At 38.9% G+C, this 23,566-nt stretch overlaps 1 protein-coding gene across 1 annotated transcript in view; it reads left to right on the top strand.

Moving 5' to 3' along the window:
* The window catches only part of TASP1 (taspase 1), a 254,366-nt gene that overhangs the window by 37,075 nt on the left and 193,725 nt on the right, over nucleotides 1–23,566 (top strand). The window contains exons 5-6 of the mRNA XM_052651058.1: nucleotides 3,986–4,070; nucleotides 17,014–17,093. Coding sequence (XP_052507018.1) covers nucleotides 3,986–4,070; nucleotides 17,014–17,093 — 165 coding nt within the window. The remainder of the gene's footprint in view (nucleotides 1–3,985; nucleotides 4,071–17,013; nucleotides 17,094–23,566) is intronic.

Below are 23,566 nucleotides of genomic sequence, written 5' to 3'. Positions count from 1 at the left end.
TTCAGTCTCCTCTTTCACTGTCATCAAGAGGCTCTTTAGTTCTTCTTCACTTTCTGCCATAAGGGAGGTGTCATCTGCATATCTGAGGTTACTGATATTTCTCCCGGCAATCTTGATTCCAGCTTGTGCTTCATCCAGCCCAGCGTTTCTCATGATGTACTCTGCATGTAAGTTAAATAAGCAGGGTGACAGTATACAGCCTTGACGTACTCCTTTTCCTATTTGGAACCAGTCTGTTGTTCCATGTCCAGTTCTAACTATCGCTTCCTGACTTGCATACAGGTTTCTCTAGAGGCAGGTCAGGTGGTCTGGTATTCCCATGTCTTTCAGAATTTTCCACAGTTACTTGTGATCCACACAGTCAAAGGCTTTGGCATAGTCAATAAAGCAGAAATAGATGTTTTTCTGGAACTCTCTTGCTTTTTTGATGGTCCAATAGATGTTGGCAATTTGATCTCTGGTTCCTCTGCCTTTCTAAATCCAGCTTGAGCATCTGGAAGTTCATGGTTCAAGTACTGTTGAAGTCAAGTACTGACTTTTGAGAATTTTGATCATTACTTTGCAAGTGTGTGAGTTGTGCGGTAGTTTGAGCATTCTTTGGCATTGCCTTTCTTTGGGATTGGAATGAAAACTGACCTTTTTCAGTCCTCTGGCCACTGCTGAGTTTTCCAAGTTTGCTGGCATATTGAGTGCCCCACTTTCACAGCATCATCTTTCTGGATTTGAAATAGCTCAACTAGAATTCCATCCCCTCCACTAGCTTTGTTCATAGTGATGCTTCCTAAGGCCCACTTGACTTCACATTCTAGGATGTCTGGCTCTAGGTGAGTGATCACACCATCGTAATTAACTGGGTTGTGAAGATCTTTTTTTGTATAGTTCTGTGTATTCTTGTCATCTCTTAATATCTTCTGGTTCTGTTAGGTCCATACCATTTCTGTCCTTTATCGAGCCCATCCTTGCATGAAATGTTCCCTTGGTATCTCTAATTTTCTTGAAGAGATCTCTAGTCTTTCCCATTCTGTTGTTTTCCTCTATTTCCTTGCACTGATCACCGAGGAAGGCATTTTTATCTCTCCTTGCTATTCTTTGGAACTCTGCATTCAAATGGGTGTATCTTTCTTTTTCTCCTTTGCCTTTTGCTTCTCTTCTTTTCATAGCTATTTCTAAGGCCTCCTCAGACAACCATTTTGCCTTTTTACCTTTCTTTTTCTTGGGGATGGTCTTGATCACTGTATCCTATATAATGTCACAAACCTCCGTCCATAGTTCTTCAGGCACTCTGTCTGTCAGATCTAATCCCTTGAATCTGTTTGTCACTTCCACTATATAATCGTAAGGGATTTGATTTGGTTCATACCTGAATGGTCTAATGGTTTTACCTACTTTCTTCAGTTTAAGTCTGAATTTGGCAATAAGGAGTTCATGATCTGTGCCACAGTCAGCTCCCAGTCATAACTGTAGGTGCAGTCACTTACATATTCTTCAAATATATGTGTAATTTATTTTTCACTGGCTTCTTGAATGCATTGTTTGTTGATCAGTATCTGAAATGATCAACAAATTGTCCCTGTATAGTTATTGAGTAATAATAGTAAGGATAATAACAACAACCATTTATTGGGTGACTATTACCATGGATTGTTCTCCAGTAGTTCATGTGTGTTAAATCATTTAGTGCTCAGGAAAACTTTCTGAGATCAATACTTTTATCCCCATTTTATAATTGAGGAATCTGAGACACGGGAGAGATTTAGTAATTTGTCCAAGTTTATTGTATCAGACTGGGTCCAGCTAGGAGACAGAAAACACACAGGAGTTTAAACTGGAGAAGCTTAATGTAAAGAGCAAAGGGGAAATGCCCATGTAAGGAAAATGTGGAAGGAAGTTCAAACCTCACTGAACAAGGTGTGGCTGCAGCCTGCTGTCTGGCAGAGAAGTTGTTGGGTTACCCAAGCCGTATTCCGGTGGGAGCAGAAACCGTCTTGTGGGGCTCAGACTGGCAGGTGGGCACACAGAGCTCAGGAAGCTGTGGGAGGTAAACCTCTGTTCCTGGGATGAGGACTGGTGTTTTGGCTCCCTAGGCAGCCAGCCCCACAGGATCCTTTGTTATATGTGGAACTGGGGAGAAGGTATGGGATCCGTGACTATGGTCTGTTTCTTTCTGGGGCTGTCCACTGTGGTGCTGTGGCCTGAGTCAGGAGTAGGGAAAACATGTGGTGGGCGAATGCTGGAGGAAGCTGCACCCCGCAGGCACTTGGTGCTGGAGAGAGCTGCGTGGGTCACATAGTGTGAATGCCTGTGTGCTCCAGGAGCCTGGCCTCTGCGTTGTGTCTCCAGTGCCCTCTCCTGACAAAGCTGACCTGTGTGCCAGCTGGCCTCGGCTGCGTGGTTAGATGGCCCATGCCCACTTTTACCCATCAGGCAACCAAGGGTGCATTTATAGCTGCAAAGCAACCCACTGATAGGTGGTACAGTTATAAAGCAGTCTGACCCCCATCGCTCTGTTCTGTTCACCTCTCATAGACAATCCATCCTTTCCTACATTTGCAATACTGTCCATATTACGTATTAAATATCCTCATTCACACATGTGTGTATCTCAACTTTGGCTTTATTCTGTTCCATTGATATATTTGTCTATTTTGTACACAAACCACACTCAGTTACAGTAGCTTTGAATAAGAAATGGTATTTTGTAAGATGAGTGCCTGTTCATTTGTGTTTTTTTTTTTTACAAAGTTTACCTGGTAAATTTCAGAGTCAGTTTTTCATACATCATAGATGTCCATTTGAAGCTTTGATGGTGAATTTATAGCTTTGAATTTATGTTAATTTATCAGTTAATTGAAGTCTTTATGCCACTGAATCCTCATACACAGAAATAAATTTATTTTAAGAGCTTCGTACAGAGATCTGAGTTTTTCTTCTTTTGATAGTTTATCTTTTTTTAGTGGGGGACAGTAGTTTTTGGTGTTTAGCTAAATATCTAGTTTTAAGTCAGTCTGTTGTTTAATCTGAGGTTTTTCAGTCTCTTTATATCCTGGTTTTTTTTTTTTTTTTCATTTTTGTATTAATAGTGTCCTGAGACTATAAGTCAGTGGTCAAGGGTGTGTGGTCATTAGCTGCCTCTGTTAAAATCTCAGCATGTGATCCTGGGCAGGTAACTTAACCTTTGCAAATGTTTGCTCAGTAATCATATAGGGTTTATAACTGCACTTATGTGATAGAGGTGAAGTGTCCATTAAATAATCTGATACTGGTTAAGGTTTGGCACTGGGCCTGGCTCATACTGGATCCTAAGTTGCTGTCCCCGTCTTCTGTCATAATCATTGTCATGCTTGCCATTGTTATTGTCACCCTGGCAGTTCTTTTTTACGCTAATACCTCCTATCCTATTTTTCCTCTGGAGAAGCACCCTTTTCTCCCTTTTCATTTTGTTTTCCCTCCTGGAAGCAATCCTAGCCATATCAGTCTCAGTCTTGTATGCCTTTGGCCTCTTCTCCCCACTCTCTCCCCATTTGTAGGACTTTATTCTTTCTTGCAGGTGAGATTTAAAATTTTTGTCTGTTAATTTTTCTCCCTAAGGAGAAATATGAAGCTGTTTGTACTCAGGTGTATTCCTTAGAGGAAGTTCATGGTTTTGATAATAGATGGCAAATTTCCAGTTAAATTTTTAATTCTATCCTAAAATCTATTAAAAAGGAACCTAATTTAAATTTGTGTTATTTCAGTCTTTTCTGCTATAGCACATGATAAAATGAGAATGTGTGTTTTTATATTTGTTCTGTTCTTACACCTGTAGGTATTCATATATTTGATTTGCTCCTTATTGTTCATGATAAATAATGGTTTTCATTAGTATATTTATAGAAAGTTTTCCAAGATATTGATACTTAAAAGTTGTCTTATTGAAACAGCCACAAAACTGAGTGGAAAACTTGAAGACTTTCTGATTTCACTTTCTGCTGATTTTATTTTATAGGAATCAAGAACCCAGTCTCAGTTGCAAACAGACTCTTGTGTGAAGGGCAGAAGGGCAAGCTCTCAGCCGGCCGAATCCCTCCCTGGTAACTGCTCTGCTCTTCTTCCTCTGTCTCCAGGACTCTGGTCTTTGGTGCATGCAGTGTGTAAGGCTATTTTCATCCACTGAAGGCTGATGCTGTTGGTTACACATCAGCAGTAGCTTGCCTTTGAGAGGATGACATTCTTTGTTCTATGATCTCGAAACATTTTGTTTTGAGGGAGAGCTCCGGATGGAACAGAATATTATGGATTAATGTGCAGAAGAGATCAGAGTTAATTTAGGTTTTGTAGTTGATTGTAGAGATGCTTTTGCTGTTCATAGGTGCTTAACTGGGGTGTTTTTATTATAGGACTTTAAAAATATCTTACATGTTTGAGTCCAGAGTCTAAACTCATTTTATTGAGAAGTTCTCAGAATAAAAGTACTTAATTTTACTCTTCTGCAGAAACACATTTTGACACTAACATTAGTAAGATTACATCTTTTCTGCAGCATTAAAGTATGTTTTTCCTTAAAAAAACTTTGAACTTGAATGTTGTAAAGAGCCTGCACAAACCTATCATCTAGCTCCAATAATTAATATTTTTGCCCTTCATCTGTCTCATGTACCTGTCTCTTTCCTATAGTATTTTAAAGCAAATCCTTACCGTTGTATTTCACCAATATATAGTTTTGTAAATTTCTGTGTTTGCAAAATGTAATCACATCCTGTTAACATGCCTAATGATACATTTAATCCACTTTTAAATTTTTTTTACTTTGAACTTTTTATTTTGTATTGGAGTATAGCCAATTGTTGTGGTAGTTTCAGGTGAACAGCAAAGGGACTCAGCCGTACATATACATGTATCAGTTCTTCCCCAAAGTCCCCTCCCACCCAGGCTGCCTGATAAAATTGAGCCGAGTTCCATGTACTATGCAGTGGGTCCTTGTTGGTTATCCATTTTAAATGTCTCAGTGTGCACATGACCATCCCAAACTCTCTAACTATTCCTTCTCCCTGGCAACCATAGGTTCAGTTTCTAAGTCTGTGAGTCTCTTCTTGCTTTGTAAGTAAGTTCATTTGTATCATTTCCTTTTAGATTCCACATATAAAGGACGTCACACAATATTTCTCCTTCTCTGTCTGACTTCACTCAGAATGACACTCTCTAGGTCCATCCATGTTGCTGCAGATGGCATTGTTTCATTGTTTTTAATGGCTGAGTAATATTCCATTACACACACACACCACACATCTTCTTTACCCATTCTTCTGTCAGTGGACATTTAGGTTGTTTCCATGCCTTAGCCATTGTAAACAGAGTTATGCATATTTTAAAAAAATCAATGTACATATTAGTTTGAAACTTTCTTTTTTTCTTTAAATAGGACGTCTTAGAGATTTTTTTCAACATCAGTACATATAAAATGTATGTAATGTTTTATAGTTCCCCTTTTGAAGTGAAATATGCATGGACATGTAGGTTGCTCCACGTCCTGGCTGTTGTAAACAGTGCTGCAGTGAACACTGGGGTGCCTGTATCCTTTTGGCTCATCTTTTTCTCTGGATATGTGCCTAGGAGTGGGATTACCTGGTCATATGATAGCTCTGTTTTTAGTTTTTTAGGGAACTCCATACTGTTCTTCACAATAACATGGATAATGATATTAACAATTATGCCTCAAGATTGTCTTATACTCAACTGTCTTCAGTACCATACATGTTCAGTATGCGTGGCTGTTAAGGTTACATTAATATCCTGTATTGAAAGTTGTGACAGTGGTACTATAGGAATCACTGTATTTGAATGTCAAGTAATAGAAAATAATATAGTTTTGAAAAATCTTGAAATCTTTTTACCCAAATATATTCAAGGTATCCCTGTTTCCTACCAGCCAGGTTAAGAAAACAAAACATTACCAAGAGACTCGAAGCTGTGTAGATGCAATCCTTGCTAAAGGCATCCTTATCCTTCTGCTGACCCATACTCATACCCTGACCCCATCTCTGGCCCTGCCCTAGGTAACAGCTGTCCAGAATTTAAGCTTTTCTTATTCTCATCTATTCCTTTATGGTATTAAACACATACAACACAAGCATACCTCATTTTATTGTGCTTTGCAGATCCTGTATTTTTCTTTACAAATTGAAGGTTTGTGGTAGTTGTGCCTTGAGCCTTTTTCCCAAGTGCATTTGGTCACTTGATGTCTCTGTGTTACATTTTGGTAATTCTCACAGTATTTCAAACATTTTCATTATTATAGTTGTTATGGTGCTCTGTGATCAGTGATGTTTAGTGTTGTTTACTATTATGACTTGCTGAAGGCTCAGATGATGCTTAGCATTTTTTAGCAATATCCTGTTTTTAGATTAAGGTGTGTCCAGTATTATTTTAGGCATAGTGCTATCACGGTCTTAATAGAATACAGTGTAGTATAAACATATGAACTGGGAAATCAGAAAATTTGTGACTTGCTTTATTGTGATGTTCACTTAATTGTGGTGGTCTGTAGCTGAACCTGCAGTATCTCCAAGGTATGCTAGAATTCTGATTTTCTAAGTCTACATAGACACGGACATAGATGTGCAAAAAAGTTCTGGAAAGGTCGTGAGACACACCGTAATTACCTCTAGGAAGGAGGAAGGAAGGAACAAGGTGAGGCAGTTGTCAAAGGGGATATGTATAATATTTTTATGTTTTACAAAGATGAAATATATGTGAAAAAGCAATGGCCATCTCTGTATTAAAATAATGTCATAAGGTGATCCTATAGTTGTTTGGAATTAGTGATCTAATTTTCTCACATTGTTCTTCAGCTTTATTTTTTGTTTTCAAAATTGCTTTGACCATTTTATGCATTTTGCACTTTCATGTGAATTTTATAATTATCCTGTCAGTTTCTTTGAATAACCTGCTAGAATTTTGATTAGGTTTTTAACTTAATTCATTTTTTTTAAGGTCTTCTTTAACTTCTCCGAACAGTGTTCAGTGTACAGATTTTGCACAGCTTTTAAAAAATTTATACTTAAGTGTTTCTTTTTGATGCTGTGATAAATTACGTATTTTAAAAAGTTAAATACCAGTTGTTCCATACCAATATAGACATATAATTGATTCCTCATATTGATATTCTGGCTTAGAAATTTGCTAACTTCATTTGTTCTCATTTTGTTTTTATAGATCCCATAAAGTTTTCTACATAGATATTTCTGTCTTCTGGGAATAAAAAGTTTTGTTTCCTCCTTTTTAATGTGCATTCCTTTAATTAATTTCTTTTTTGTTATTGCACTGGCTAGCATCTCCTATGCAATGTGAAATAGAAATGTGAGAGTGAACACCCTTGCTTTATTTGTCATGTTAGGGAGGATGCGTTTGTTCTTTACCCTTAGATATGACGGGCTTCGCTCAGGGCTCAGATGGTAAAGCATCTGCCTGCACTATGCGAGACACGGGTTTGATCCCTGGGTCAGCAAGATCCTCTGGAGTAAGGGGCAACCAATTCCAGTATTCTTGCCTGGAAAATTCCATAGACAGAGGAGCCTGGCAGGCTACAGTCCATGGGGTTGCAAAGAGTCAGACATGACTGAACGACTAACACACACACATTATGGCTGCTATAGGTTTATCTTAGATGCTCTCTATCATGTTGTGAAAATTCCCTTCTTTTCCTAATGTGCTGAGAATTTTTAATAGGAATGGACATTGTACTTTTTCAAATACTTCTCTGCATTTATTTGTGATGATCTTTCTTATTTAGTCAGTTGATATAGTGATTGGGTGATTTTTGACTCTTAAAGTAAAAGTTGCATTCCTGGAATAAATTCCACTTGGTTACAATGTATTATCCTTTTATATGTTGCTGGATCCAATTTAGTAACTTTTGTAAATACTTTTTGCATCTGTGTTTATGAGAGACTTTGGTCTGTAGTTTTCTTGTAATGTCTTTGGTTTGTGTTCATTTTGCTTCCTGGATATATAGCAATATATTTCATAAATTTGGAAAAATTTTTGGCTATTTCTTCAGATGTGTCTTTCTTGATCACTCCTCTTCTGTCTTCTAGGATTCCAGTTACATGTGTATTTGACCTCTCATAGTGGTACTGATGGCACCCCACTCCAGGACTCCTGCCTGGAAAATCCCATGGACGAAGGAGCCTGGAAGGCTGCAGTCCGTGGGGTCGCTAGGAGTTGGACACGACTGAGCGACTTCACTTTCACATTTCACTTTCATGCACTGGAGAAGGAAATGGCAACCCACTCCAGTGTTCTTGCCTGGAGAATCCCAGGGACCGGGGAGCCTGGTGGGCTGCCGTCTATGGGGTCACACAGAGTCAGACGTGACTGAAGCGACTTAGCAGCAGTAGCAGCAGCAGTGGTACTGATAATTTTTTTATTTTTCCCATCCATTTTTCTCTTTGTTTCATTTTGAATAATTTCTACTGCTGTTTTCAAGTTAACTAATTGTAGTTTTTAATCTCCAGAAGTTCGATTTGTATCTTTAAAAAAATGTCTTCTGTGTATCTACTTAACATATTTAATATTTTCTGTAACTTCTTGAGCATATGAATACAATTATAGTAACTTTTAATGTCTTTGTTTACTAATTCTATCATCTTTGTCATTTCTGGGTTTTCAATGGAATGACTTTTCTCACTATAGGTTACGTTTTCCTGCTTCTTCACGTTTGGTGATTTTTTTAATTAGATTCCACGCATTGTGAGTTTCGCCTTATTTGGTGTTGGATATTTTTGTACTTCAATTCTAGGATGTAGTTAACTTATTTAGAGACAGTGTCATCCTTTCAGGCCTTGCTTCATACTTTGTTACACGAACTAGAGAAGCATTTAGCCTTGAGCTAACTTTGCTTTGCTGCTAGGCAAAACCCTTCTGAGTACTATAACAGATGCAACCAGAATAAGGTTTTATTTTTTTAGTGTGACTAGTGGGAACAGGAGCTGTTCTGGCCCTTTGTGAACTTGGGGATTGTTTCCTGTAAAACTTTCATGTTACTCTTTCCCAGACTTTGATAATTTCCTTTTATACATACACTGATCTGTTCTCAGCTGAAGACTGGAGGGACTCTGCAGACTTCCGGAGTCTTTTCTCTGTGCGACTCTCTTCCCTGGGTTTCTGCCCTGTGAACTCTGGCCACCTGGGTGTCTCTGGATGCCCAGGTCTCTGTCTTCAACTCAGAGACTGCAGGGTTCCTGTTCTGAGTTCCTGTTCCTGTGGCATGGCAGGAAACTCTCCAGGCAGTAAGCAGGGCCATCATAAGGTTTACCCTGTTTGTTTCGTTTCTCTCAAGGATCACTGTCCTATGCTGCCTGCTGGCTAATGTGTGAAAACTGTTGTCTTCTTTATTTGTCTGATTTTTTCCCCCATTGGTTCAAGCAAGAGTGTAAATGTATTCCTTGTTACTCCATCTTGTCCAAAAGCAGAAATCTCTCAAATACCTGTACTGGGTACCTGCAGTAGTTGGAAAAAACCCAGATTCCCTGAGGATTCTTTGTGTGTGTTAGCTGCTCAGTGGTGTCTGATTCTTTGCAGCCCCATGGACTTTAGCCCACCAGGCTTCCCCATCCCTGGGATTCTCCAGGCAGGAATCCTAGAGTGGGTTGCCGTCTCCCCCTCCCCGGCATCTTCCCGACCCAGGGACTAACCTGGGCCTCCTGCATCACAGGAAGATTCTTGACCGCCTGAGCCACCAGGGAAGCCTCCTGAGTGTCCCAAATAAATGAAATCAAATTCATCATGTTTTTACTGTAAGTTTGTTTACACACAACCCTAATAAGTCTAGCTGTCTAATTTCTGTAATGATGATAGTTGACACTTATGCATTCGTACACTGTGAAAGGCACTGTTTTATGTGATTCGTATGCATTATCTCATAATATCATAAAATGATTTATAAGAATAACATTCATTTTGTAGACAAAGAAACTGAGTACCTTACTTGACTTGTTATACTATTAAAATTTTATGGAGTCCTTCCTTATCACATTAGAAGCAGCAGACTAGAACTCATAACAAGGCAGTAAAAGTCTTTTATAAAATAGTAAGAAGTAGCTGTTTACATCCATTTAGTTATTCATTCACTTACCATTCCTTCATTCAGCAAATATTTATTGTTTAATTCCTGTGTGCTAGATATAGGGATATAAAAACTATCAAAAGCAGATGGAAGACTTAGAAACCATGGTCTTCTGTTGTCATTTACTGAAGAGGCAGGTAACTATGGGGGCAGGAAAGCATTGGGTGTTTCCTAAGAAGTCTTCAAATAAAAAGTTCATCTGTCTGTATACCTCACTGAGGAAGACAGGGAGTGTATCTGTTTCAGCTGCATCTAAAGTTGTTAGAATTTTGTAAACTCTTATTTGCTTGCTTAACAAAAAAATCCCTCAGCAGAATTTTAGGAGGAATGGTATTTCTATTACCTGATAATCTTTTATATTTTAATTTTCTGGTTATAGTCAGCATGACATGATGCATTATTTAAGTATTGGTACTTGGTCAGACTAGCTGAATATTTGATATCTTCATAAATTTGGTTGAACTATTATCATAAACTGTGCCATGTTTCCCCAAGTTGATTTTATTTATAAAAGTATATTTTCACTCTTTTCTCCTCTGTGATGATATGGTGTAACTTTGATAGGCCTTACCATCTAGAACAAAGGTTGTCAAACTACGGCCTATGGGACAAACCTGGACAACTACGGCCTATGGGACAAATCTGGTCTGCTGCCTGTTTTTGTCAGTAGCGTTTTTTGGGAACACAGCCGCGCCTGTTTGTGTACATATTGTCTGTGGCTGCTTGTGCTCTGCAAAGGAGCTGTTGCATCCAAGACAGCTGGGTACAAAGCCTAGATTATTTGCTGTCTGGCCCTCTAGCTGAAAAAATTACTAACTCCTAACCTATTATAGAAAAAGTTATAATTTTTTTGTAAGTATAAACTCTAATAGTTTTGTTTGACTTGGCATTTTCTTTTCTCACTGTATAGTTCATTTCATTCATTTATTTATTTTGGCTGTGCTGCGTCTTTGTCGCTGCGTGTGGGTTTTCTCTAGTTGTGGCAGGCGGGCTCCGCTCTCCAGTTGCCGTGCGTGGGCTCCTTGTTGCGGTAGCCTCTCACTGCGGAGCACGGGCTCTGGGCATCCGGCCTTCAGCAGCTGTGGCGTGTGGGCTCAGGAGGCGTGGTGCGCAGATGAGTTGCTCCTTGGCATGTGGAATCTTCCTGGATCAAGGGTTGAACCTGTGTCTCCTGCATTGGCGGGCAGATTCTTGTCCATTGTACCACTGGGGAAGTCCAAGTTATAATTTTCGGAAATTTTGTTTCTTTTGGTGAAAAAGGGAAAGCTTGGAAAACATTGTTGCTTCATGATTAATATGAGTTAACCTAAAGTGCTCATTGAGTTCAGTTCAGTTCAGTCGCTCAGTCGTGTCCAACTCTTTGCGACCCCATGAATCGCAGCACGCCAGGCCTCCCTGTCCATCACTAACTCCTGGAGTTCACCCAAACTCATGTGTATTGAGTCGGTGCCATCCAGCCATCTCATCCTCTGTCGTCCCCTTCTCTACCTGCCTCCAATCCCTCCCAGCATCAGGGTCTTTTCAAATGAGTCAGCTCTTTGCATCAGGTGGCCAAACTATTGGCCACATCAGTCCTTCCAATGAACACCCAGGACTGATCTCCTTTAGGATGGACTGGTTGGATCTCCTTGCAGTCCAAGGGACTCTCAAGAGTCTTCCCCAACACCACAGTTCAAAAGCATCAATTCTTCGGTGCTCAGCTTTCTTCACAGTGCAACTCTCACATCTATACATGACCACTGGAAAAACCATAGCCTTGACTAGACAGACCTTTGTTGGCAAAGTAATGTCTCTGCTTTTGAATATGCTGTCTAGGTTGGTCATAACTTTCCTTCCAAGGAGTAAATGTCTTTTAATTTCATGGCTGCAATCATCATCTGCAGTGATTTTGGAGCCCAGAAAAATAAAGTCAGCCATTGTTTCCACTGTTTCCCCATCTATTTGCCATGAAGTGATGGGACTGGATGCCATGACCTTCGTTTTCTGAATGTTGAGCTTTAAGCCAACTTTTTCACTCTCTACTTTCACTTTCATCAAGAGGCTCTTTAGTGTTTCACTTTCTGCCGTAAGGGTGGTGTCATCTGCATATCTGAGGTTATTGATACTTCTCCCGGCAATCTTGATTCCAGCTTTTGCTTCCTCCAGCCCTTAGACCCTCAGATTTTTTGAGATGCGAATTTAGTTTTTGGTACATTGTTTATTTGAAAATGCAATTAAACTTATTGTATTTCATAAATTCATTCAGATTTTAGTACTTTTGTATGAAATGGGAAAAGAATATTCAAAAACCTATAGATTAAAAAAAACTTAAGAAGTCCCTTGGACTGCAAAGAGATCCAACCAGTCCATTCTAAAGGAGATCAGCCCTGGGATTTCTTTGGAAGGAATGAGGAAAAGGGGATGACAGAAGATGAGATGGCTGGATGGCATCACCGACTCGATGAATGTGAGTTTGAGTGAACTTCAGGAGTTGGTGATGGACAGGGAGGCCTGGCGTGCTGCAGTTCATGGGGTCGCAAAGAGTTGGACACGACTGAGCGACTGAAGTGAACTGAACTGAACTGAACTGAAGAAGACCTATCAACCAATCAGAAAATATGGATGGATTAGTTGGGTTTCCCCTCAAATAAAATAGTTTAAAAGGCAAAATAACAATAATAGTACAACTTTTAGGAAAAAATCAGGGAAATGTGCATCGATTGAATAAACTTTTGATTCCAAGGATTTATTGTTAAATTTTTTAAGGTGTCAGTTTGTTATGTTGTGGTTATGTATTTTTTCTTAAAGTTGCTTTTTTAGAGATGTTAAAATATTTATATTTGAAGTTATGTGATATCTGAGATTTGCTTCAAAATAGTCTGGATGGGAGTGAAAATGAAGATTAGCAATGTATTAATCTTTGATGAAATAGGGTGATGATCCTTTTGGATTCACTATATACTATTCACTGTAATGTATGTGTTTGAAAATTTTTACAATAAAATTTTGAGAAGGGTTAAATCCTTGTTATTTAATATGTTCATTATTTTTTTTTCCACATATAGCTCATTCTCCTTTATTTGAACTTTCTGTGTTTGTAAGCTTTAAATAAGCAGTAGCCACCAAATTGATGGTCTTTCTTCAATTCTGTGTATTTGTGATAAACAAAGAAGTCATAGGTAAAATAGGCAGAAATCTTTTTTGAAGTCCAAAGAAGCAGCTATCATTTTCTCCTCTATCTTCCTTATCTAGCATAGCGCATTTTAAGCAGTTTTGAGAACTTTCTAAAATCACTAAATTACACATTTTTACTCTTGCCTGGAAAATCCCATGGATGGAGGAGCCTGGTAGGCTGTAGTCCATGGGGTCACTAAGAGTCGGACACTTACTGAGCGACTTCACTCTCACTTTTCACTTTCATGCATTGGAGAAGGAAATGGCAACCCACTCCAGTGTTCTTGCCTGGAGGATCCCAGGGACGGCGGAGCCTGGTGGGCTGCCGTCTGTGGGGTCGCACAGAGTCGGACACGACTGACGCGACTTAGCAGCAGCAGCAGCAGCAGACTGACAATAGCGTCATGACTTTTGAAAATAGTTCCTATCCATAAAATTCTAGTTGACCTCGGTGCATTTCTGCATGTTTGGTTGTGCTGGCCCTTCAGTATCTCAGCTTGCTGATGGTCTTAATCGCCCCAGTCAGTGCTGGTCTCAGTACACTGTTGCTTTTGTTTCATGACACCTTAGACTTGCTTTAGTGTAGATTAAGGAGAGCATAACACAGGGACAATGCTGTCCTTTAGAGAATTTTGACACCCTCATTTATTATTTTGTTGAGTATCTTGCAGTTGTTTGTTTAATGATTAGTGTGTTTGAGGCATTGTTCTGAGTGGCTATGTGGATATCAACGAAAAACAAAGGTCCCTGCTGTTAATGAAGCTTACAGTTTGAGGGAGACGTGTAAACAATAGAGATAATATGTAAGCTGTACAGTATGTGGGCTTCCCTGGTGGCTCAGATGGTAAAGAATTCACCTCCAATGCAGGAGACCTGGGTTCAATGCCTGGGTTGGTCCATGGAGTCACAAAGAGTCAGACACAACTGAGCTACTGCGCACACACACCCACAGTATATAGAATGTGATACGGTGGAAACACTGTAAAAAGGGCAGAATGAGAGAGATTAGGAGTGCTGGGTAGAGGAGTGTAGAGTGTTGAGTAGTTTTAAAGTCTTGAGTTTCAGGCGTCATCAAGGAGATATGTTTAAACAGATGGAGAAATTTGCCATTTGGGAAATAAGGAATATCCTGACTGGGCAGAGTCAGGGCGAAGGCCCTGAGGCCAGAGCTCCCTTGGCATGTTTGTGTTTTTACAGGGTGCTGGAGTAGCGTTACCAGGAGGAGGGGGAGATGAGGGGAGGAGGGGGAGAGAGGACCGGATCACGTGGGCGGCTGGAGATCTGCCCACAGCTCCAGTTTGCAGGCTAGTGTCGTCCCAAGGGGCTTCTCAGGATTTTGAGAAGAGGAGTGTCATTACCTGACCTGCGTTTCCCAAGGATGTCAGTGGCTGGTGTGTTGAGACTGGACCAAGGCAGGGAACCAAGCAAGGCAAGCATGGGAGTGATGGGGCTGTTGCAGCAATCCAGGAGAGCGACGGAGGCGGCTCAGACCCAGGTGGTGCAGGGGAGTGGTGAGAAGTGGCCAGATTCTGGGTGTGTTAACAAGGTGGGGTCGGTGGGTTTCCTGGTTAATTGAGGTGAAACTTCTATGAAAGCTTTCTCCTTGGAGAATCATGAATATTTGGGAAAAATTTGAGTTGGTGCTGCAGTTAGTGTTCTGGGAAGTGATTTTTTGCTTTTGATAGAGTGTGCTCAGCTGCTTCAGTCGTGTCCGACTCTGGAACGCCATGGACTGTAGCCCACCAGTCTCCTCTGTCCATGGGATTTTCCAGGCAAGTATACTGCAGTGGGTTGCCATTTCCTCCTCCAGGGAATCCTCCTAACTCAGAGATCAAACCCGCATCTCTTGTATCTCCTGCATTGCTGGTGGATTCTTTACCACCAGCACCACCTGGGAAGCCCTTTTGATTGTATAGTTTTTAACCAAGCTCACATAACTTTATAGCATTTTTAAATGATTTCAAAAGCAGTTATATGCCACTTTTTGTGATGTTGCACTACTGGACACGTAATTTTGGATAGTAAGGTAAGTCAGGTATTCAGAATTCTTATCCATAAGACAAGCATCCAAAATGCTCACTTTCTTGGTAAATATTATAAAACACCTAACATATTTAAAAACTTTCATTGCAGACAGTGGCAAACTGATTTCATTTAGAATCAAATCTATGAATGATTGAGAAATGAAAAATAACACTAAGCATATTTTATAAAATGCTTTTGATCCCAGATACTGGGATCGAACTCTAAATGACTAGTGGATGTGCTGAGAATATTAGATTCAGCTCCAGACTTCTGTCTTGATCATTTTATGCACTACTTCAGCATCTCCTTTGCATTTTCACATGAATAGAAGTTATTTCTTATATCAAAGTCTTTTTTGAGCAGGAGAAAGTGCTACAAATGCCATCAGGATAGTTCAATTTGCATCCAAGTTCCTACTTGAATTATTCTTCCGTTTTCCTTTATGTGACAGCTTTTCTTGGCTGTTTCTTTGCAGTGGTCTTCATTTGATACAAGAATAGGAGAACTGTTTTCTATTTTTGGAGTCCTTTAGAATTTTTTTAAAAAATGGAAGTTTGAAGAGGTGAAGTTGTTTATTCTTGTGAACTCTCTCCCTCCTCTTTTTTTTTTTTTAAAAGCTCCCTCAGTTCCAAGCTCTGTATATATTGGAAAAGTTATTGAGCCTAACAATCTAGTTTCTCTTTGGAACTGTTTGAGTATATTTCTAAGTATCTACTTTGACTTTCTTCTAATCTGTCATTGATCTTATTAGCAATCAAATCTAAAGACTTCAATATGTATTACTTTGAGTTTTTATTGTTGGATGATTAGAGGAACAGAAACAGACAATAGGGAGCAGGAAACTAATGAGTAGCCTCTAGTTCAAGGAATCCATTACTGGCTGGCTGAGATCTTTAAGAAGTTGGCTGTGGAAGGAGATGAAGTGACTGATTATTATGGTAACTGCTTGCTATTACTGTGTTAGGGAATGGAGTGGTTAATTATCCTGCATGCTATTTGAAATCTTTGAAAGGAAGTCTTTTACAGTTAGCTAACAGTATCCTTTTATTCACTTACTCTTATGCTAAAACCTGCAGTTGGGGCTTAAAAAATGACCTCTAGGACACACCACAAGACCTTACCACAGTGAAAATGTGGTTCTGAGTCATATATGTGTGTGTGTGTGTATTTATATATATATATATATATATATATATATATATATATATATATATTGCACCGAGGTTTAGAAATGTAAGTGCATATCATTGTGTTTGGGCATCTGTGGATGTACCCCACTCATTATGGATAGATCCAGCTGTTATGCTAGGCAAGAATACCAAGTCTGAAGACACTTGCTTAAGCTTTAACTCTTAACATGATTAAAATAGTTCTTGTACATAAACTGAGAACCACTTTGTTCTAAGATAAATCTTTATATTTTCTACTGGGAAATCAACTATTTTTACTTCTTATGTTACATTTTGCCAATTTTTACTTATTAGGTATTATAAATGATATCATACCATTTACTGTTTCTAATTATAAAATTTCTAACTTGGGGAAAAAATTCTTTTGGTATATAGCCATTTTGAGGTATTGCAAAATTTTTAGTTGTCTTGTTATATTGCTTATCTTACTTTATATGTATATAAATAATATATGTATACAAATAACTATATATATTTATTGCCTATATACATGTAGGAGAAGATGACACTGAATTTTTTAAAGAATAATCTTTCTGTTGTTAGCTTTTTAGTTGGAGAAGGAGCCTACAGATGGGCAGTAGATCATGGAATACCCTCCTGCCCTCCTAGCATCATGACCACAAGTGAGTAAAAACTTTTCAAAATTAAGCTGTATTAGCATATATACCTGAAAGTGTTACATTGCTTTTGATCCATGTAGCACCTGTATTTAAGGAAGAAAGCTTGTATGTTGAAATATTTTAGTTAAAAGATATGTAGAAAGTTAGTTGATGTTCAGTCAACTTTATCTTCCTGAGGTCCCCCCCACTCCTGCTTTCTCATGCTTTTATAGAAGTATTGTTAAAGGATCTTTTGTAGGCTACTTAAAATAATTACAGACAGTAAAACCAAAATACCACCCACTTAAAGAGAGAAGAAAACATAGGTCAACATTTACCAATCCTTGAGCTGAAGAAGCCCTTTCTAGGTACCAAGTGTAGCAGAAGGAAAAACAAAAAAAATAGAAAAAAGGTCAAAAGTCATAAATAGATAATACAGCATAATTAACAGGGACATTTAAATTAAGATGAGTACATGTTAAATCTTACTTGTTAAATCCCTCTTACTTGGTGAAGGAGTTAAAAAATATATATTACTGGTGGCAAGTGTGTGATCAAATGAACATAATACATTGTAGGTACGAATGTAGATTGGCAGAAATTTTGGAGGATGTTGTTGAGTAATATAAATCAAAAGCCTTAAACCCATTCTGCTTCTCTGAATTTGTCATTGGAGATATAGACGAATTTATGTAGAAGGGTGCTCAGTGAGCATTATCAAAAATGTAAAAGAAATTCAATTATGTATAAAATAAACTACAAGGATATATTGTACAACACAGGGAATATAGCTAATAACTATAAATGGAGTATAAGCTTTAAAAATTGTGAATCACTATACCGTACATCTGCTACTTATATTGTAACTCAACTATACTTCAATTAAGAAAAAGAGAAAGAAAAACATAAACAATTATATAAAAAATTTTGAAAAACTCTTATATCCAACCCAGAAGAATGTAAGTGAATAAACTGTCACATATTATTATAATAAAATGTTATAAAGTAACTAGAAATTGTTATAAAGACATAATGATTAATAAAGAAAAGAAAGTGAAGTCACTCAGTTGTGTCTGACTCTTTGCGACCTGGTGGACTGTAGCCTACCAGGCTCCTCTGTCCATGTATTCTCCAGGCAAGAATAATGGAGTGGGTTGCCATTTCCTTCTCCAGGGGGTCTTCCTGACCCAGGGATTGAACCCAGGTCTCCCACATTGGAGGCAGACGCTTTAACTTCTGAGTCACCAGGGTACCCAAATGATTAATAAAGACATTATTAAATCTAATAATGACTTTAAAAAGTAAAAAATGGATATTTATATTTGTGTGTTTCATATGTCTATCTTGAGAAAGAAGTCATGACTGCATATTTATGCATATAACAAAGAAATTGTTTAAAAACATAGACAACTGAAAAAAAATTTTTTTTAAGTAATCTATGCTGCTGCTGCTAAGTCGCTTCAGTCATGTCTGACTCTGTGCGACCCCATAGATGGCAGCCCACCAGGCTCCCCCGTCCCTGGGATCCCCCAGGCAAGAACACTGGAGTGGGTTGCCATTTCCTTCTCCAATGCATGAAAGTGAAAAGTGAAAGTGAAGTCGCTCAGTCATGTCCGACTCTTAGTGACCTCATGGACTACAGCCTACCAGGCTCCTCCGTCCATGGGATTTTCCAGGCAAGAGTATTGGCGTGGGGTGCCATTGCCTTCTCCGAGTAATCAGAGTATAATTTAAATAATCAAAAGAAAAAATGAGGACTCATTGGCTCCAAGGAAACCAAGTTGTAGAAAAAAGAGATAATTATCTATCACAGCAAGTGTCTAGCAAGGACCAGCTGTTAGTAACATATTCACAAAATGAGTTTAATGTCACTGAAATTTGGACTAACGGGAGGCTGGTGGGAGAAGTATGTGTGCAGGGAGGCAGGGAGGATGAGACTCTGTGTTCTCACACTCCCTGTCACTAATTCTGCTTTAAGCTCTCTCCAGCGGATCTCAGGGTAGAGCCGCTCTGCCAGTTGGTTTTGCTTTTCCTTGGACACAGGCCCCTTGGCAACCTGGGTCTGCCTGGGCGCCCCTAGGCCTGCCGTGCAGCTGTCGTCTGCTCCTTACCACCCCATCGCTCTGGAGTTGCCTTTTCCTCTCTCCAGTGTCAACGTGGCTGCTTCCTGAATGGCATGTGTGGGTTTTTTTCTTTTTTTTTCTTGTTTGACTTCCACATTTAGTATATGTAAGATGGGAAATCACTTACATGTAGGTTTCTGAAGAAATTGCTCTATCTTCTAACTTCCAGTCTTGCTATTATGCAGTCCATTGGCATTTTGGTTCCCAGTTCTTTGTGGTGTGTTTTTCCTCTTTCAAAGGAAGTTCTTAATTCCATGTTCTTATTACGACAATGATACTTTGGGATAAGTCTGTTTTTCTATTTATGATTACTGAGTCCACTTTTGGACTTTCCATCTGGAAATCCATCTGCTTCTGTTTTGGGGAGATTTTTTTAGAAGATCTTGTGATAATGATCTCCACCTACTTTTCTATATTTTTCTCATATCTGTGAATTAGAGGTTGGATCTTGTGCTCTAATCCTATGTATCCTTTTCAACAATTACTTTTTTTTCTCCTTTTAAAAATCTCTATCTTTTATCCTATTGTCTGGGAAGTTTCTTCAATTTTATCTTCCAAATTTTCTACTTCTAATGCATTTGTAATTTTGATTTTAGTGTTTTTGGGCTTTACTGATGGCTCAGCAGGTAAAGACTCCCAAGATGCAGGAGATGTGGGTTTGATCCCTGGGTTGGGAAGATCCCTTGGAGGAGAGCATAGAAACCCACTCCAGTACTCTTGTCTGGGAAATCCCATGGCTTTACAGAGGAGCCTGGGGGCTCCGATCCATGGATCTATGATTAATACTTTTAAAACATGATATCCTTGTTCTTATTTCATGAACTCAGCATTTTTGCTCTCTCTCTTGGGATATTATGGTTTAAAACGTGCTCTTACCTGCTATTTCTGCTTCCTCTGTCTTACTTTGTGTCTGTGTGTTTTGGACACTAATACATGTTTGCTAATTTCCTCAACTATCTAGTGACCCTCTGCAGTTTCATATTCCCAAGTGAGGCACCTAAAGGCCTGTTGGCAGCTTTGTGTGAGAGGGCAGGTTTGTTTGACCTCAAGAGAGGAGGCGTGGTCATTTCTCTATGCAGTTTTTCTCTTGGGTTAGGGAGAGACATCTTCCCACCTCTGGCAGGGCAGTAGCCAGTATTTGGGTATAGAACATGGGAAGGGCTGGAGGTGTTCCTTTGCCTTCCTCAGACTTTTACGTCAAAGTCTGTTTTTTTAGGTAGAGTCCTTGCCTGCTCCCAGCTGTGCTCCACGTCAGCTAAATTGGGGCCCATCTGGTTCAGTCTCTCCAGGAGTTACCTTCATGTCATCTGCAAGCACAGGGTGAGGATCTGGGCATCTCCATCTGCCTATTCTCCTGGTTTTAGTCCTGGCCTGGCTTTCAGACACACCAGGTGCCTTCTGTTTCAAGTTCTCTTGATGTTTCTTTGGCAGAAATTAGTTTAGTTTGGCTGAGATTAGTTTGATTTGTGATGTGCTGGCTAGTGGGCATTGTGATTCACCTTCTTCTGCTCAATTAGTTACTTGTTTTCTATTTTCTAAAACTGCTGATACCACTCTTCTCTTATACTCACCCCTTGGGTATGCCAGCCTTCCTCCCCACTTACATTTCTTTCTGGTAAATTTTTAGTAGGGCATGGAGATGAATTCATGCATTCAGTCTGCCAATTTTACTTCAGAACATTTATATAAAAACATAAAATAGTACTAGACTTTTGCAAGATGGCAAAATTATTTTTGACCATATATTAGTATTTTATACTTGGAATAAGAAAAACATAAGGTGTCATAGGTTTTGTTTTTTTTTAATGACATATACCCAATCAACAAGAAATCTCTGAATAAAAAAGGTGTTTGAAAGTTAAGTGACATATTCATTTTTTATTTTGGCCAAAAAGAATGGATTGACTTACAAATTTAAAACGAGAAGCTATAACTATTATTTAGATTAAAGAAATTTTACATACCATTTGATATTTAGCCATTTGTTTAATCCTCAGTAGAAATAAAATGGTGTTTTGGTGCTGGTTAATGATAATGCTTTATACTTGATTACCTTTAGGGGGCATAATTTGTAGGATTTTATTCTCCTTCAACTTTCAGAATGTCTTTCTAAGGTTTATCCGAAATTTCTTACACATTTTCACATATATTTACTTATTTCATTCCTGTATGTAGATTTGAATTTCTTTCTGGCATCATTTCCTTTAGCCTGGAATGCTAAAACTTTTCTGGTAATGTGGTAGATGTGGTAGTGGAAAATTTTCTCAGCTTTCATTATCTGGGGGAAAAAAAAAGCTTTTGCTTTGAAAAGATATTTTTTGTTGGATATAGACTTCTAGGTTGGCAGGTTTTTTTTTTTTTTTTCTTTTAGCACTTTCAAAAAATTGTGGTAAAATACTCATAATGTAAAATTTACCATTTTAACAGTTTTTAAGAGTATGACTCAGTGGTACTAAGTACATTCACAGTGTTGATTAACTATTACCATTGTCCATTCCTATTGTCTCCTTCACTCAGACAGAAACTCTATCTAGTAAACAGTGATCACCCATCCCCCGTCTTCCCTGCCCCTGGTAACGTCTCTTCTACTTACTTTGTCTATGAGTTTGCCTATTCTAGGTTCCTTCCCTAAGTGGAATCACGTAATATTTGTCCTTTTGTGTCTGGATTATTTCCTTAGTATGTTTCCAAAGTTCATCTATATTGTAGATGATATGTCTGTATATATCAGGATTTTCTTCTTATAGCTGAATAATATTCCATTGTATCCTTTGAACATTTTTAAAGATGTTATTCCATTATCTTCTGGATTCCATTGTTTCTGTTAGGAAGTCCGACATGATTGGTATTGCTTTCCTGTGTATAATGTGTCTTCTTTTCTTTGACTGTTTTTAAGAATTGTTCTTTATGTTTGTTTTTGCCAAAGTGTGGTTTTCTCTGTGCTGGTTTTGTTATGGACCCAGTTTTTAAACAGTTGCTCTCCCTCATATTCCTGCTCTCCCTCTTCTGTTTCTAGAACTTCCATTTCACCTATAGTAAACCTTTGACACTTTCATGTATTACTCAAGCTCTAATTTTTTTTCCCCAGTGTTTGTTCTCTGCTTTCTGTGATAATAAAGATTCCTATAGAAACAGAACCAGGATCTGTCTATCTATGAGATATTATAAAGAATTGGCTCATGTAGTTGTGGAAGTTGACAAGTCCCAAGATCTGCAGGATCAGACACCATGCTAGAGACCAGGAGAGTCAATAGAGTAATTTCAGTCTAAGTTCAAAGGCCTGAAAACTAGGTCAACTGGACTGTGTAGTTTCAGTGTGAAGGCTGGCATGCTCAAAACGAGGAAGAGATAATGTTTCAGTTCAAGTCTGAAAGCAGGAAAAAGTTGACCTTCTAGTTCAAAGGCAGTCAGGCAAGAAGATTTCTCTTACTCAGGGGAGAGTCTCTGCCTTTTTGTCCTGTTAAGACACTGAGCTGATTAGATGAGGTCTGGATCATGGAAAAAGCAAGAGAGCTCCAGAAAAACATATATTTCTGCTTTATTGACTATGCCAAAGCCTTTGACTGTGTGGATCACAATAAACTGTGGAAAATTCTGAAAGAGGTGGGAATACCACACCACCTGACTGCCTCTTGAGAAATCTATATGCAGGTCAGGAAGCAACAGTTAGAACTAGACATGGAACAATAGACTGGTTTCAAATAGGAAAAGGAGCACATCAAGGGTGTATATTGTCACCCTGCTTATTTAACTTATATGCAGAGTACATCATGAGAAACACTAGGCTGGAAGAAACACAAGTTGGAATCAAGATTGCCAGGAGAAATATCAATAACCTCAGATATGCAGATAACACCACCCTTATGGCAGAAAGTGAAGAGGAACTAAAAAGCCTCTTGATGAAAGTAAAGAGGAGAGCGAAAAAGTTGGCTTAAAGCTCAACATTCAGAAAACAAAGATCATGGCATCTGGTCCCAGCACTTCATGGGAAATAGATGGGGAAACAGTGGAAACTGTCAGACTATTTTTTGGGGCTCCAAAATCACTGCAGATGATGATTGCAGCCATGAAATTAATAGACGCTTACTCCTTGGAAGAAAAGATATGACCAACCTAGATAGCATATTCAAAAGCAGAGACATTACTTTGCCGACTAAGGTCTGTCTAGTCAAGGCTATGGTTTTTCCTGTGGTCATGTATGGATGTGAGAGTTGGACTGTGAAGAAGGCTGAGCGCTGAAGAATTGATGCTTTTGAACTGTGGTGTTGGAGAAGACTCTTGAGAGTCCCTTGGACTGCAAGGAGATCCCACCAGTCCATTCGGAAGGAGATCAGCCCTGGGATTTCTTTGAAAGGAATGATGCTGAAGCTGAAA

The sequence above is a fragment of the Budorcas taxicolor genome, chromosome 13 (genome assembly GCF_023091745.1).
Source record: "Budorcas taxicolor isolate Tak-1 chromosome 13, Takin1.1, whole genome shotgun sequence".
NCBI classification, from domain to species: Eukaryota; Metazoa; Chordata; class Mammalia; order Artiodactyla; family Bovidae; genus Budorcas; species Budorcas taxicolor.
Note: the sequence above shows the minus strand (reverse complement) of the source record. Positions and strands in the feature narration are given on the sequence as shown.